General features: G+C 35.9%; 1 protein-coding gene across 1 annotated transcript in view; it reads left to right on the top strand.

The window, feature by feature from the left end:
- The window catches only part of PTPRQ (protein tyrosine phosphatase receptor type Q), a 210,728-nt gene that overhangs the window by 87,325 nt on the left and 106,201 nt on the right, over nt 1-17,202 (top strand). Inside the window, exons 24-25 of the mRNA XM_054719730.1 lie at nt 909-1,050; nt 2,716-2,985. Coding sequence (XP_054575705.1) covers nt 909-1,050; nt 2,716-2,985 — 412 coding nt within the window. The remainder of the gene's footprint in view (nt 1-908; nt 1,051-2,715; nt 2,986-17,202) is intronic.

Genomic DNA, 17,202 nt, shown 5'->3' with positions numbered 1-17,202 from the left:
TGGTCCCTCCCAACTGCCCTCCCCTGCTGGCCATCTTGTGGTGGCCATCTTGTGTCCACATGGGGGCAGTCATCTTTGACCACATGGGGGCAGCCATCTTGTATGTTAGAGTGATGGTCAATTTGCATATTATCTTCTTATTAGATAGGATTAGATAGGATAGAGGCCTGGTACACGGATGGGGGCCAGCTGGTTTGCCCTGAAGGGTGTCCTGGATCAGGGTGGGGGTTCCCTTGGGGTGTGGGACAGCCTGGGCGAGGGTCCTGTGGTGGTTTGCAGGCTGGCCACGCCCCCCGGTTATCCAAGTGGAGGCCCTGGTATCAGGGATTTACTTATCTTCTATAATTGAAACTGTGTAGCCTTGAGTGGAGCTGAGCCTCTTGCTTGCTCCGTGGCCCCAGCCATTTTTGTTGGGATTTATTTATCTTCTATAATTGAAACTTTGTAGCCTTGAGCGGAGGCCTGGGCCCGCCAGGGCAGGTGGAAAGCTTGGCTTCCTCCATTGCCAGGGGCAATCCAAGCCTCCTGCTCTCTCCAGCTCTGTGGCTACCACCATTTTTGTTGAGATTTATTTATCTTCTATAATTGAAACTTTGTAACCTTGAGTGGGGCCTGGGCCTGCCAGGGCAGGCGGAAAGCTTGGCTTCCTCCATTGCCAGGGTCAACCCAAGCCTCCTGCTCTCTCTGTGGCCACAGCCATCTTGCTTGGGTTAATTTGCATACTCGCTCCTGATTGGCTGATGGGCGTGGCTTGTGGGTGTAGCAGAGGTATGGTCAATTTGCATATTGCTCTTTTATTAGATAGGATAGGTTAAACATGGTGTAACTTTTATGTGTTAAAATATGTCTTCCAGTTACAAACACATTTTTGATGATGCATTGTGATTAATTTTTTTCCTGCTTTTCAGAATATTTCAGGTGTTCAAACTGAAGCCAAGCTTGTTGGACTGGAGCCAGTCAGCACCTACTCTATCAGCATCTCGGCCTTTACCAAAGTGGGAAATGGCAATCAATTTAGTAATGTACTAAAATTCACAACCCAAGAATCAGGTTAGACACAGCGTTTTGAATCACCTAAGATGTTTCAGTTGTATTTAACCCTTTTCCCTTCCCTTTTTCAGTTTATGTGATAAAGTATTATTTAATAGTTCACTCAAAGGGAAGTTGAATTTTAATTCTTTAAAGCTAGACTGGGTCTTGTCTGCTATCAAATACATGTGTTCATATGCATATATTCACACTTTTGTTTTCTTTTTGAACTGAGGAAATTGTAATGAAAGACCAGTTTAGGAGCAAAGTAGGATCTATATATCTGTGAAAATTACTTAATTCCTAAGACCACACAACATTCTGTACCCTGATTGGTAAAATAATAGAACATTTTCAACTTTAAGAGTTATAATATCAGCTGATTAGTTCATAGTTTTTAGCTTCAGTCAGTGAAATAGATGTTCACAAAACTCAGTTTTGCACATTAACTTTAAGCAAGTTATCAAGTGCCTCTTGTTAACATATTTTATGAAAATATTGTGATACGTTTTTGAAAAGAAAGAAGCAAATAGTTAATGATATTTAATTGCCAGAGCCCTGGATTAGATGTGAAATTGTCTTTTCTTTAACTTTAAATTTCACTCATTCTGAAAGTATTCTCCAGTAGTTCTGATGCCCATATCTTCCAGAGGAAGACAAACAGGTTTGTAATGACATAAATTTGGATCAGGGGAGATAACTGTAAACAAGTCAACTTTACTTGAGTATTCTTTCAATAACTATGATTTACATAATGAAAGCTAGTTGGTTCCTTTCACTACTTATTTGCAATCTAACTGTATTCTAATTTTCCTTATAGCATCCTCTTTTTACTGTAATAGGATAAGCTATGCTGACATTAGGGGTCACCAGGTAATTCAACATTTCCATGGGAAGTAACCATGTCTCTCCAGTCTGCAGTCTCTGTGGTGGGCTGGGTATTTATGGCTCTTTAACCAGGTCTACCATAAATAGAGCACTTCTGAAAAACGGGGTCACTTCCAAGTGAATTCAGGGAAGTTATAGGGAAACGTGGATTATAGGGAATCAGTCCTAGTAATTAAAAACTAGGACTGATTTAAATCTTCCCTTCAACGATTTTTATAAAGGATCTGACGAATCAGGTCTTCACAATTCTTCCAAGGAGGCCATCTTAATATAAAAGCACCCCCTTCCCCCGCCTAAATTGCTTACATGTTTGCTGGTATTGTTAGACCCAGATGTGCCATATCAGGGAGGAACCCTATATCTTTGTTTTGCACAAAAAAGTTTTCATAATAAAGTATTTCTAAGACTTCTCCTTTCTGATTAAGAAATAAAGGAGCAGGTTTCAGTCGCTGCCTGAACTTGAAACTATGCAGTTGCCTCTGACTATGCAGTTTTGAGGATGTGATTGCGGCTTTGGCCTAGGAAAATATTAAGTGAATGCTTTAGTATTGTAAGGATTAACATGATAGCAGAGAAAATAGGCCAACTGCCATTTGATTCAGCTAAAAGGGGGTCATATGTAATACTTCCAACAATAAAGATTTTTAAAAAGGGAACTTTTGGAGCACAAATTGAAAGGCTGATATGTTAAATTTGTATTCTGTGTCTACTAGATATGATTTTATTTAGCAATCACATAATTAAATGATTTATCTGCTACATGTGTATAATGTTAACTTTAGGCATTTATCTCTTCAGTTCCAGATGTTGTACAGAACATACAGTGTGTGGCAACTAGCTGGCAGTCCGCTTTAGTGAGGTGGGACCCACCCCAAAAGGCAAATGGAGTGATTACACATTATATGATAACAGTTGAAAGGAATTCTACAAAAGTCTCACCCCAAGATCACATGTATATGTTCATGAAACTTCTTGCCAATACCTCATATGTCTTTAAAATAAGAGCTTCAACCTCAGCTGGTGAAGGTGATGAAAGTACTTGCAATATCAGCACGCTACCTGAAACAGGTAACTAATCTGAAACAGGTAATTTACCTGAAAGAGATAACTAATCTGAAACAGGTAACTATTCATGGGTAATGTCATACGTTTGTCAATATCATTGCAATCTTTATAGCACATTTATCTAAAGATATAAAAGAAATATTGAAAAGTGCAAAGCATACTTTTTTATCACGTGTGTTACCAGGTGTGTTGTATATTGACTCCTCTTTACAACACTGGGAGATCAAAACAGGAAAAAAGAAGAAAATCTGTTTTACTATGTTTCCACAAATATCTGTTTCTTACTATCCAAACTCCAAACTTACTGAATTATGCTTTATTATAACTTAAAACAGGGAATGAATTTGTAAACTTTTGTATTTCTTAATTTACTTTATGGAATTCTAGCTGTTTCTCTGAATTCCATGCTGCAGTGTCAGACTCACTTTTATATGTTTCCTTCCCTATATGCCAGGCTTTATTCTTTATATTATTTGACTAAAAATATCCAGGTCACTAAGGCCTGGTCTACAAAGAAAACTCTCATTCTTTCTAACAGTGGTCCATCGTATGTCATGATCTCCTTCATCCTCCAAGTTCTCCAACATGGAGCAGACTCATAAAGATGAAAACCTGATTTCTTCTTGGTAACTCCACTTCCTTGGAGGTCTTCCTTAGTGGAGACTATGGGTATTGGCATAATTATTTACCTTTGGCGCATCCAGATCCTTCACCTTGGAAACATCTGTTAACCCTTTCCTTTTTTTTTGAAATGTGTCACCCAGTTTTTCTTCACTTTTCTACCCTTGAGGTTATAAACTGCAGAACTTCAAGGTATGGAGTACCTTCTCCCTGACTTCAGCATCCAATCAGCATTCTTTCCTTCTCATCCTTCAAATGCAACATCTCTTCAGACGCCTCTGTTCTCCCTGTTCAGCTGCAACAGATTCATTTCCACCTTTTTCTTGATCCTTAGATCTCAAACCATGTAATTGAGACTCAACTTCCAGGAGATTCCCTAATCTGAGAGGATCCCCCTGTTTGTTTTTACCAGATCCTGGCTGATGAGCAATGCCAGAAAAAAATAGAAATAGTTCTACCTTGTTCAGCTATAAACTCACCTTCTTGAAGTCTCCCAGAGACTTCACAGTCTTCTCTACATCCCTTGTGTACACTCCATCAGTTTTCCATAGGAAATTTCTGGTCCCGTTCTGACTATATTCTACTCACACCATCATCCATATTTGACATTATCACTCATTTTACTAGTAATATCAAAAATACTGATTTGCTCTCAAAGTTTTACCCATATCTTCATTTATACTCTCCAGATATTCTCTCAGCATTGTCATTGCCTTCTTTTCAAGAATCTAGCTGCTCAATTTTGTTTCAATCTCATGTCTCCCCTAGAACATTATTTAATCAATTTAGTCTCTTCTGCTTTTTATCCTTCCTCCCCTCTCTCATCTCTCTTACACACACACACACACACACACACACACACACACACAGTTAGAAAATTTCAACTGAGGACTAGGTTGATATATCAACACCAACCAAACATATTCAAAATGGAATTTATGTTGGATGAATTATCCTTCTCTTTCTCAGTTTTCTATGCCTGTTTTTATAATTATTTGGACACCATACCTCATATTTTTATGTGATTTTTTTCTCTCCCATCTCTCCTATATAAAATCAGATCTTATCACTCCAATCTCTGCCCTAGTTGTTCAATTTTCCCCCTCTCCAACTTGACTGTTCCCATCTTATAATAGACCTCTGTTCTTCCTGTGTTAGTACTCTACACTGGCCTTATCACCCATACTCATCTAGACTGCCCATCAGTCTCGTTTTTCCACCCACTTACTTTGATTAAATTGGCTCCAGTATGCAATTTTGAGGATTTATGTGTTGACAGTTGAAGTTTATTATCTGACGGATAGAAATTAAATGTGTCGATTTGGTTATCTGAAGTATAGAGGTGATAATGAAAACAACAATGTGTAGGAGATGTCCCAGAACACTCCCAATGTTTTATTTATTCCCAGAATTCATCACCAGTTAGAATCTGGCTTCTGTCTAGCTTTCCATTCTTATGTCCCTCTATTGCATCTCTTCATAAAGCTGATGCCTCTAGCCAAACTTTATGGACTAAACATTGCTTACATTCTCTTCTTTAAACATGCTCAACACTTTTTACCATCAGATTGCTTTGCCTTATATTGTCCTTCTCCCTTTCTATGTCACAGAAATGGTATTAATTCTTAAAAGTCCAGCTTAAATGTGTTTTCTATTCCTGGACTTCATCTCAGACTTGCTAAATAATAGCCTCAAAAGATAAAGCCCAAGAATCTGTACTTTTAAGCATCTCTCCAGGTGAGCTGATGTTCTGTACATTTTGGAAAATACTGGAGCAGATTACCAAGGAACTCGATGGCAGGTGATATGTAGCAGTGAGAACAGGCAGACAGTGTCAGAGAAGTCCAGAAAGGGGTGACAGGTGTTTCCCTGTGGGTGGGAGGCAGATCATTGCTATGCGCAGTCCGGGAAAAGAAAATATGTTCAAATCCAGGCAGGTGGTCTGCATCGGGGTGGTCTAGCACCAGGTAAAATAGTCTTGATCATTGGGCAGGGGCTGAGTTTTAGAAAATGGTGAAAAAAGAGTATTTCTGAGATAAATGAGAAGCTCAGGACTCCAAAAACAAAGTAGACGACTCTTTATTACTGAGTCCACTGGAACACAAGGTGACTGCTTAGTCACAGGAATGAAACTGAAGTTCAGTTAGTAAAACTGATACACATAAGCAAATTGCAATCTGCACTCGATGTAGAGACATCTGAACTTAAGGTTCAGGTCTTTTCAAAAATAATTTTAATTAAAGATTTGAATTGGATCTTAACTCAGGATTAAAAGGCCTCAGGAGTGGAGGTTGCAGGAATTCTTAAATCAATTAGGCAAATATTAGACATATTGTACAATGTACTATGTTGTTCCTTGCTACCAAAGACATATGGCTCTCCGAATTTGGACTTCTGACCCCCTGCATCAGAATATACATCTCTGAGGGCCTACTCCAGGCCTATGGAATCAGAATTTGGAAATTAAGACTTACGGATCTTCATTTAAGCAAGATATGTGGGTAAAACAGTGCTGAAGTTTGAAAACCTCTCTATTTCACTGTTACTCTTTGTTTCTGGGGACTCTGTCTTATTTGTCTTCATTTTTCTCACAGCTCCTGAGAGCCTTGGGCATTATAAGGCACTCATGTTTGTAGTAGAAAGAAATTATTTTTCATAGGAAATTCATAATTTTTCATAAGGTTTTTACTCCAGAGCAATATATTATTTCCAAATAACCATGAGGCAACATGGCATTTTCTCCCAGGCAAATACAATATCTATTTTTTTAATTAAGAAGAGTCATTCATATGAAACAAGAATTAATTGCTGCTTCAAAAAATATTTATTTTTTCATCTTTAAAACGAGGATTTTGGTCTAGTTTGTAATTATAATTATTAGGGAAATAATTTGCTTTTATCTGGATTCACGTGAATTGCTTGTTAATGAGATAGATGTTAGTAAAACTGGAGATTCATTGTTCAGAATGGAAACAGTTTTATAGCTGTTACAAACTTGTAATTTATGGTGGTCTAAGATTAGTCACAGTGTATAGTCAGCTCTGAGTCACCGGCTCTGTGCTTATTTTTGACATAAAGTAAAGTCAAATTTGACTCACTCTCTCACTGCCTACTGTTTGACCTTAGCATTCCTTTCAGGGATTTTTGGGTATTTTCCTCAGTGTAAACTTGGTCATATCTGAGCACAGTTAAACATGCATCATGATCATTGAATTTATGAGGAGATTAGTATTTGGGGGCTAAACTGGTTCCATTGTCATAGTCAAACATGTTGGACTAGGGCAGGTATAAATGAAGGCCCCTAAACTTAGTACTTTTAACAGAATTTTATGTCACAATATATCAGATGTACCAATAAAAATATTATAGCAAGTTCATGTGTCTGTAAGACTTAACTTTTAGAATCTCCAATTAGTTCAAAATGCATGCACTGATTCATATCATGTTCAAAACTTAGTAAATGTCCTGATTTAATACTGAATTTTAAAAACTTTTTTTTTCCTGGAAGACAATTTTAGAGTTGGATTTATTCAAAATGCTTCCAAGTTCAGTAATTTAGAATCAAAAGCGAAAAATAAGCTATATCCTTCAGATGCCCAAAATTTAATTGAGGAAAAGTAAACTATACAGTTTAGTGTTTAAGAGTATTCTTTTCTGTGTTGATTTATTAGCTTTTTGTCCAATAGGAGATATCAGGTACCTGTAGGGACAATGGAAATCCATTGAGCTTGCAATTATATTAATGGTACACTATATAAAAAAGAAAAAGCTCTTACAGCCCATTGTTATCCTTCAAACAGTATATTTGTTCTGTACTTAATTTGGATTCCTATTTTGTGGATTTTTCTGAACAACGCAGAGTCTACTGGGAAAACTGTAATTATGACTAAATCTGATCTCCATTTACAAGATTTAAAAAAATATTTATGTCATTTATAAGAATTCATACCATTCTTAAGTACCCTTTAATAGATTGAGTGTAGGTGGTAAAAGTGCCTCTCAAAGGATTGCAAATCATTATACTAATTCAAAAGTTCACTTTTCCCTTTGTCTGCCTCCCCCTGACTTGCTCTTCTCACCTATTTCCTTGGTTGAGATGAGAAGTCAAACATGGAGGAAAATTGCATGATCCTGTTTGTTCTTAAGCAAATGAATTGACACATTCTACTTACCAGTCAGTAATTGCTAAAAGCACAAAAGCCATTAGAGTGCCTGTCACAGATCAGAGAGAAACAGCTATTAGCATTGCTACTCTAATTGAAATTCAAGGGTTTTACAAAGTATGTTTCATACAGACTTAATTTTTAAACATAATACTTTTCTTAAGAATGAACATCAGATGAGAAGTATCTTTTTCCCTTTTATTTTATTATTATTTTTCCATTACCATTTATTCCCTATATACTCTTTTCCATCTCCACTTCCCCCTCCCCCCATAGTCACTACACTATTGTCCATGCCCATGAGTTCTTTCTCTCTTTTTTCCTGTTTTGCTTAATTTCATCATTCCACCCCCCACCACCAGAGCTATCTGCTCTCTATCTATGACTGTCTCTATTTTGCTTGTTAGTTCACTTTGTTCATTAGATTCAACATGTGAGTGAAATCATATGGTACTTGTCTTTCTCTGACTGGTTTATTTCATTTAGCATAATGTTCTCCAGGTCCATTCATGCAGTCCCAAAGGGCATAATTTTCTTCCTTTTTCTGGCTGCATAGTATCCGTTGGTATAAATATACTCTAGCTGTTTTATCCACTCATCTACTGATCAATACTTGGGCTACTTCAAAATCTTGGCTATCCTAATATATAAAAAGCCACGGGCCATCATGACCAAAACAACTGGATGGACAACCGAACAGCAGGCTGTGTTGTGGGGTGACAAGGCCAGCAGGGGGGTTAGTGAGGGACGACCAAATGACTGAACAGCAGGCTGCGTGGGGCGACCTGGCTGGCAGGGGGGCAGTTAGGGGCGACCAGGCCGGTGGCGGGGGGAGTTAGGGGCGATCAGGCTGGCAGGCAGAGGCAGTTAGGGGTGATCAGGCTGGCAGGGGGAGCAGTTAGGGGCAATCAGGCAGGTGAGCAATTAGGAGCCAGCTGTCCCAGATTGTGAGAGGGATGTCTGGGATCGGGCCTACACTGGCAGTTGGACATCCCCCAAGGGGTCCCAGATTGGAGAGGGTGCAGGCTGGGCTGAGGGGATCTCTCTGGTACATGAATTTCATGCACCAGGCTTCTAGTTGTAAGTAATGCTGCAATGAACATAGGGGTGCATATATTCTTTTGAATGAGTATTTTGGTTTTCTTTGGATAAATTCCCAGAAGTGGAAGTGCTCAGTCATAAAGCATTTCCATTTTCAATATTTTGAGGTAACTCCATACTGCTACACCAATCTGCATTCCCACCAATAGTACACAAGGGTTCTCTTTTCTCCACATCCTCGCCAGCATTTGTTGTTTATGGATTTATTGATGGTAACCATTCTGACAGGTGTGAGGAGATATCTCATTGTGGTTTTAATTTGCATTTCTCTGAGGATTAGTGAGGTTGAGCATCTTTTCATATGTCTATTGGCCATCTGTATGTCCTCATTGGAGAAGTATCTTTTACACTTGTAGTGTGGTGGACATTTGACAATATATACTTACTGCTTATTATGTGCAAGCTCTATTGAGTCTTGAATGGCACTGGTGATCGCTGTGCTGCATGACCAAACAACTCCACCATTATTACAAAGACATGTACAATAAATATAAAGCAGTTAAATACAAAACTATATAAATATGTTAGTTGTGTAGATTAGAGATCTAATCAAATAGGAATTCAGGAGAAACAGATTTTATTGAAGAACATAATGAAGTGAAATAAGAATTGGATGTTGCTCTTTGGTAGCTTCAGAATTGCTTTATAGGAGAAACAGCAACCTAATTGGAAGATAATGTTATGTTCTTGAACCTTGAATTTCATAGGCAGTTATGCTTCATGTTTAGATCATCTGATATACATTAATAAAATAGTCATGTGTTCTAAATTATTTTTTTGTTCTTTAACATGCTGTGAGAAAATGTCAACTATGCATCCTATTTTTATTTGAGCTCTTTTAGATGGTGGGGTTAGGGAGATCTGAAGATTATGGGTATGCTAATGCACTCATAGTGAACCACCCTGTGGCACCATCATTATTGATGAAAACAGTGAGATTAACAGATAGAGGAGAGTAAATAGGAATTCCAAGATACAGAAAGAGGCAACACTGGAATAAAGGAATGTAATACAAGGGTCGGGCTGAGTTGGAATTCTGACTATAGTAGAGGGCATTGCATTGGAAAGAATGTAAGAAGGGAGGCAGGCCTTACTCTGGTCTTAGTTTTATATAATTGCTATAGAAGTTTGAATATAATATCATGGAAAATTGGACATTCTACTAAATTTAGAGTAAGAAATAATATAAGTAACTCAAAAATTACTTTTTTACCATTTTCCTCAAACACTGTAGTAACCTCTTTAGATGGAAAATGATTTGTTCATTTCATATTTACTGAGCCTCTCAAGTCACAAAAATTAAATTCCACAATCATTTCAGTGGCCCATAAAACTCTTTACAACTCAACATTCTCTTTGCTAGTTAAATATACGTCTTCTTCTTCATCTTTTGAAATTTATCCTTACATGCCACGTCTTCAAAAAGGATCTGACTTATTTATGATTGAACTTCCTTCTAGCTAGAAATTTCTATCCCTTTTCCTGCTCTATTTTTCTGTACATGTGCCATGTATGTGGATCTGCACTCATTACAGTGCACGCTCATGAGGATAGGACTTCTTTGTGTAGTTCACACTTATTTCCAGTACCTATAAAAGTGTTTGGCATACAGTGGTGCTCAATAAATATTTTATGAATCAATCAATGAATATACAGGCCTCGAAGAGTGATCAGTACAATATGTATACTTTGGGTACCTTAAGTAGAAACTTTCAGCCACAAAATGATTTTTATGCAATTATGTGATAAAATATCTAAGAAAGGCATGTCTTATGGGGTACTTTTTTAACTGAATGTTTTATTTTGAGATAGTTGTAGATTCACATGCAGTTATAAGAAAAAAGACAGAGAAATCCTGTGTTCTCTTTATCCAGTTTCTTTCAATAGTAATATCTTGCAAAGCTATAGTACAATATTACAAACACAATTTTTATATAGATGCAATCAAAATAGAGGACAGACTCATGAGAATAATTCCTCATGTTGCCTTTTTATGACCACACATAATTAATTCATGCCCACCCTCCTAGCACTTCCCCTTATCTTAACTCTCTGACAACCAGTGATTTGTTCTCCATTTTCCATAATTTTGTCATTTCAAAAATGTTATATAAAAATAGTAATAAGGATGTAAAGTACATCATAAGGAATATAGTCAATAATATTATAATAACAATGTATGGAGCCAAGTGGGTATGTGAAATATTGGAGGAACACTTTGTACAGTATATTATTGTCTAACCACTATGCTGTATACCTGATACAAAATAATATTTAATGTAAACCATTATTGAAAAATAAAATAAAATTAAAATTAAATAATAAAAAGTACTTTAGACACAGTGGTTACTACTGTGAAGAGGATTTGAGAGAAATTAGGATTTTATAGTTTTGTATTGCTGGATGATTTTTAGAGTAAATTTCTATGGTTTCCCAATAAAAATAATTAGCAATTAGTAGATCTTAGCAGTTACACACAAGGCTGTGAGGAAGAGATTCCCTGCCAACCAGATATTTCAATTCTCATAATTTCAGTTTTCCCACATACTCACCCTCAAATAGGGATAATAGTACTTACCTTATATGGGTCTCGTAAAGTTTTCTTTTTTCTCCTGTGTATGGGGTCTGATTTAGTAGCCATTAATTTAAAAAAATAATTTTATGTAATTTTCTTTTGCATTGATTGACATGTCCATGTGATTTTCTTCTCTAATTTGTTAACATCATGGACTATAGTGATTGATTTTCTAATATTAAACAGCTTTTGGTCTCTGGAATCAACCACACTTGATCATGGTGTGCTTGTTTTTATATATTACTGATTTCTATTTGCTAATATTTTGTCAAGGGTTTTTACATCTATATTCATGAGGAATATTAGTCTGCAGTTCTGCGGGTTTCTTTTTCACTATCTTTGTCTACTTTGGATAAAGTAACATTAGCTTCATGATATGATTCTCTACTAATTTCTGGAAGAGATTGTGTATGATTGGTGTTAATTCTTTAAACATTTGATAGAGTTCTCCAGTGACACTGTCAGGCCAGGGGATCTCTATTTTGTGGAGTTTTAAAATTCTGTTTAAGTGTTCTCAGGAGACAAAATTGAAGCTGAAATGTGATGTCAAACCAGTTGCAAAAAGTGATACTTCTAAATAATCCATTTGTTAAAAAGGAAGTCTCAAGAGAAATAAAGAAATATAGTACACTAAAATGTATTGAATTGATATGAAAATATATCAAAATGTGTGAAATATAGTTAACATATTAATAGAGGAAAACTATAGCACTCAATGCATAAATTGGAAAAGAAGAAACACCTCAGATTAATAATTTGTTTTCCCACTCATCCACTAGAGCCGTGGTCGGCAAACTGCGGCTCGCGAGCCACATGCAGCTCTTTGGCCCCTTGAGTGTGGCTCTTCCACAAAATACCACGGCCTGGGCGAGTCTATTTTGAAGAAGTGGAGTTAGAAGAAGTTTAAGTTTAAAAAATTTGGCCTCTCAAAAGAAATTTCAATCATTGTACTGTTGATATTTGGCTCTGTTAACTAATGAGTTTGCCGACCACTGCACTAGAGCAGTGGTTCTCAACCTTTCTAATGCTGCGACCCTTTAATACAGTTCCTCGTGTTGTGGTGACCCCCAGCCATAAGATTATTTTTGTTGCTACTTCATAACTGTAATTTTGCTACTGTTAATGAATCGTAATGTAAATATCTGTGTTTTCCAATGGTCTTAGGCTCTACAGCAGCGGTTCGCCTAAGACCATCAGAAAACACAGATATTTACATTACGATTCATAACAGTAGCAAAATTACAGTTATGAAGTAGCAACAAAAATAATTTTATGGCTGGGGGTCACCACAACATGAGGAACTGTATTAAAGGGTCGCGGCATTAGAAAGGTTGAGAACCACTGCACTAGAGTATAGATAAAGAAAAGGAAGATAAGTCCAAAACTTGCTGAAAGAACAGAATAATAAAAATAAGTACAGAAACAAATGAAATTGAAAACAGAAAACAATAAGAAAAATCAGTGAAATAAAGAGCTGGTTCTTGAAATAAATAAAATTGACAAACCTCTAGCAAGCCTGGCAAAAAAAAACAAAACAAACAGAGAAGACACAAATTGTCAACATTTAGGAATAAAACCACTACAGACATTAAAAAAAAAATAATAAGGGAATCATGCCAACAACTTACATACATAAATTTTATTCCTTGGATAAAAGGAACTCAAATCTCAAAAAGCATACCTACCACAACTTATCTAATATGAAACGGATAATTTGAATAGCCCTGTAACTATTAAGGTCATTACATTTGTAGTGCTTTCCTTTGTTACCACTCTGGTAGGGAAAGGGCGGTCACCTCTTCATTACTGTCCTGTGGAGGTAGAAATCCAAGTTCCTCACTCAGCCTCCTGACATCCAGGGGAGGATGCTGGGTGGGCACAGGAAAGAGGCTGCCCACTAGGTCTCCTTTCAGGAGGCCTCCCGACCCTGGCTTCCTTACTGCTCCCCACATGCTCTCCACTGACATGATGGAGGGGTCTGGTGACATCTGGAAAGGGTAAAATCCCCGGCTCCCTATTTTTCATTCTCTGCCCTCATCCTATCAAGGATGGCTGGGCTGCTTCATTATGGCCGGCCGATGGCAGGACACTACATTCCCCTTTTGACTTTTGTTGTCATGGCAGGGGATGGGATCACAGTTTTTCTCTGTGGTGCTGGGGTAGAGCTGTTATCGTCTAAAGGTTTTCTATCTTGCAAGGCTTTACTGTTTTATTTTGATTTTGCTTTTTTGCTAGAAAGAGAGGTCTTTATTGGGGCTTTTTCGGTAGCTGAGATGGTTGACATTTCCAGACTGCTGTCTTCTGGGATATATGAGTCAAAAAGAAAACCCAGGTAACTCACCACTCTGTTGTTCCTTGGGTCCTGAGTTTCCTCTTTGCTCTGCCTTCTTCTCATCACCTTTCAGAGTCTTCTTATGTTTGTTTCATATTTAATGCCCAAAGTTGTAAGTTGTGGGCAGAATAGGGAGGATGCATCTACTCCATCTTCCTCAAAGCAGAAGTGCATTCATGGGAATATATTTCCTCTCTATGTATAGAACCCTTTTTTATCCATATATTCAAGGTCAAGTTATTTAATACATAACTATTATATGAGGTACTAATGGGAAGAATATAATGAAACAAATTTATTTCTTATGCTTTAAAAATTTATAATTATATAATTTTAGATTTTCATTAGATCTCTGTGATAATGTCATTCAGGCATTCATTTTACATACATGGGAAATGAAGCAAAGAGGTTAAATGTCTGCTAAATATATTATAACTATTAGCAGAAATCTTACTAATCCATAAATCTTTCTATTAAATTACAATGCCTCCATTACCTTAGAAATGTAACAACTAATTTTAATTTATTATAATTAGAGTAGTTTTATTCTATTATTTTACAATATCTAAATAGAGTCATTATGGAGTGGGGGGAATTCGGGTCCATTTACAAATTTCCTCATGAAAGTATATGCTTACATATATACTTTGCTTTTACCCATATATGTATTTAAAATTCAAGAAAACTAAATTTTTATTCTCAAATATGTGCTTAACCTATACTATTAAAAACACTATTAGTTAACATGATAAGATCTGTAAAATACTGAAGCAAAATATATCCTGGGAAAATTTTAAAGGCCCTGTACATATCTCACATTTTTTAGCCTGGATCAGTCCCAAAGGTGTAATGTCTGCTATTATGAAATTGTCTTAGGTATCAAATTCTAAATTATAAATTTAAAATCCTTTTAAATGTAATTCCTTTTGCAAGAAAAATGAATTTGAGTTACTCTGCATAATTCTTCTTGACCCCATTGATGCTCTAATACCTTTCATTAAGTCGACTCTAGGCACCGACTCTTTTCTTCATCCCAGCTCCAGATAAAGCCAGCTGTTCTTCCAGCAGCATTTTTATTAACTTATTTAGGAACTGGGGCATATCTTATTACACTATTTTCCATTCCTGTCGTATGCAGCTGTAGCTGATACTTTTCATAACAGCCTTTACATATCAACCTCCTCCCCCATTCACCCCATTTTTTCTTATTCTCTTTTACTTTCCTTTTAAAGTAAATTAAGAATGTGTGTGTGCATGCAAACCCCCCCCTTACTCCTTCCTTCCTCCCTTCCTCCCTCCCTTCCTCCCTCCCTCCCTCCCTCCCTCCCTCCCTTCCTTCCTTCCTTCCTTCCTTCCTTCCTTCCTTCCTTCCTTCCTTCCTTCCTTCCTTCCTTCCTTCCTTTTTTTCTGGTAATAATATTACTTGCATGCTTCAGGAATGTGACTATTGTTCCTATGAGATTATAAACTTCAGGGGAAAATGTTTACTAATGGTATAAAAACTCTCAAATGTAGAATAAATGAATTTTAATGATAGCAAAATTTTATTAATACTAATTTAACTCAGTTTAAAAATCAGAGCAGTATGAATGTAAAAAAAAGGCTTTGAATATAAGGGAGTGCACATTATTGTTAACCTCAAAACAATGAATTTTAAATATGTTTCATGGTCTACAAAAACAACTTTGGTGGAGGAACCTATTTTATAAATATAAAACATGCAGAAATAGCAGCCACCATGTTATTAAAAACTTCCAAAATTTCAAATAAAAAGTAACATTTCTTCATATATTAATATCATCATTGTAACTTGAATTTTCACAACCTAGTTATTTACTGCAAACTTGAAAACAATCACTTATTCTGTGCCTGGATACCTTATTATGAATAATTATTACTTTAAAACAAATTGCAATGTTAGAAAGATAAATATTATTCCAGATAGAACATAACAATGAAAACTATATCAATTAAATGATATATTAAAAATCAGTAGCCCCAAAAAAGTCTGTTACTAATTAAATTAGTTTACTTTAAATAGGATTTTAAAAAAAAATTGTAATTTTTATATACAATTTTTATTACTATTTGTTATGTATGAGAGGTATAACATTTTAAAATGATAGACTTGAAATTTTTCATTTAAGTTATTGTTATAGAGAAATGGCTGATTTTATATAAGACACACTCCCTAAAATCTGGATAGAATGCTATTCTCAGAAGTACTAGGAAGAACTCCACCTGCAGATTAAAGTTACCAAAAGGTAGTTGAAAATAGTTGACATGTTTGACTAACTTGTAAGGCTTCATTTCTAATATGGATATATGAGAAGTACATTATTGTATTATTATTATTATTTTCTATAAGCTAGAAAGTATTTTAAATTTATATATAAGTATATTTTTATGGGAAAGCTTTTTTTCTTTTTATGTTTTTCTGATTTCTTTTTATGTTTTTTAATTATGGGAAATTATTTTTTGTATAGTGAAATGAACAGAACTTAGTATACGATTCGGTGAATTTTCACAATGCATAAACCTACGTAACCACCACTCAACAACATGTAGAACATTTCTGTCTCCCACAGAAACTTCCCTTGGAAACCACTGTCTTGATTTTAATCAACATAGGTCAATATCAATTGTTCTTGAGCTATATGTGTTCTTTTCTTTCTTTTTTTAAAAATGGTTTATTTTATTTTATTACATTTATTGGGGTGACATTGGTTAATAGTGTCATATAGTTTTCAAGTGTACATTTCTATGATACATGACCTGTATATTGCATGTGTGTCTACCAACCAAGTCAAATCATCTTCTGTCACTGTATATTTGAACCTTTTATTTTTTACTATCTCCCCACCCCCTTCCCTCTAGTTTCAGTTTTATATCCCACATATGAGTGAAATCATGATTCTTAGCTTTTTCTGAATGACTTATTTAGCTTAGCATAATATTCTCAAGGTCCATCCATGTTATCACAAATGGTAATACTTCATCTTTTCTTATGGCTGAATAGTATTTCATAGAATATATGTACCACATCTTCTTTATCCAATTCTCTGTTGAAGGACAATTTGGTTATCTCCATGTCTTGGCCACTGTGAATAATGCTGCAACGAACGTAAGAGTGCATATGTTTTTGCAAATAAATGTTTTCAGATTTTTCAGGTAGATACCCAGAAGAAGGATTGCTAGGTCATATGGTAACTCAATTCTTAGTTTTTTTTTATCAACGCCATACTGCTTTCCATAGTGGTTGTATCAGTTTATATTCCTACCAGCCGTGAAAGAGGGTTCCTTTCTCTTCACAACTTCTCTAACATTTTTAATTACATGTCTTGTTAATAATAGCCATTCTAACAGGTGTAAGGTGGTATCTCATTGTAGTTTTGATTTACATTTCCCTAATAGCTAGTGAATTGGAA

Source organism: Eptesicus fuscus, chromosome 7, assembly GCF_027574615.1.
Source record: "Eptesicus fuscus isolate TK198812 chromosome 7, DD_ASM_mEF_20220401, whole genome shotgun sequence".
Lineage (NCBI taxonomy): Eukaryota > Metazoa > Chordata > Mammalia > Chiroptera > Vespertilionidae > Eptesicus > Eptesicus fuscus.
The sequence above is the reverse complement of the archived record's forward strand: the minus strand, read 5'-3'. Positions and strand labels throughout refer to the sequence as shown.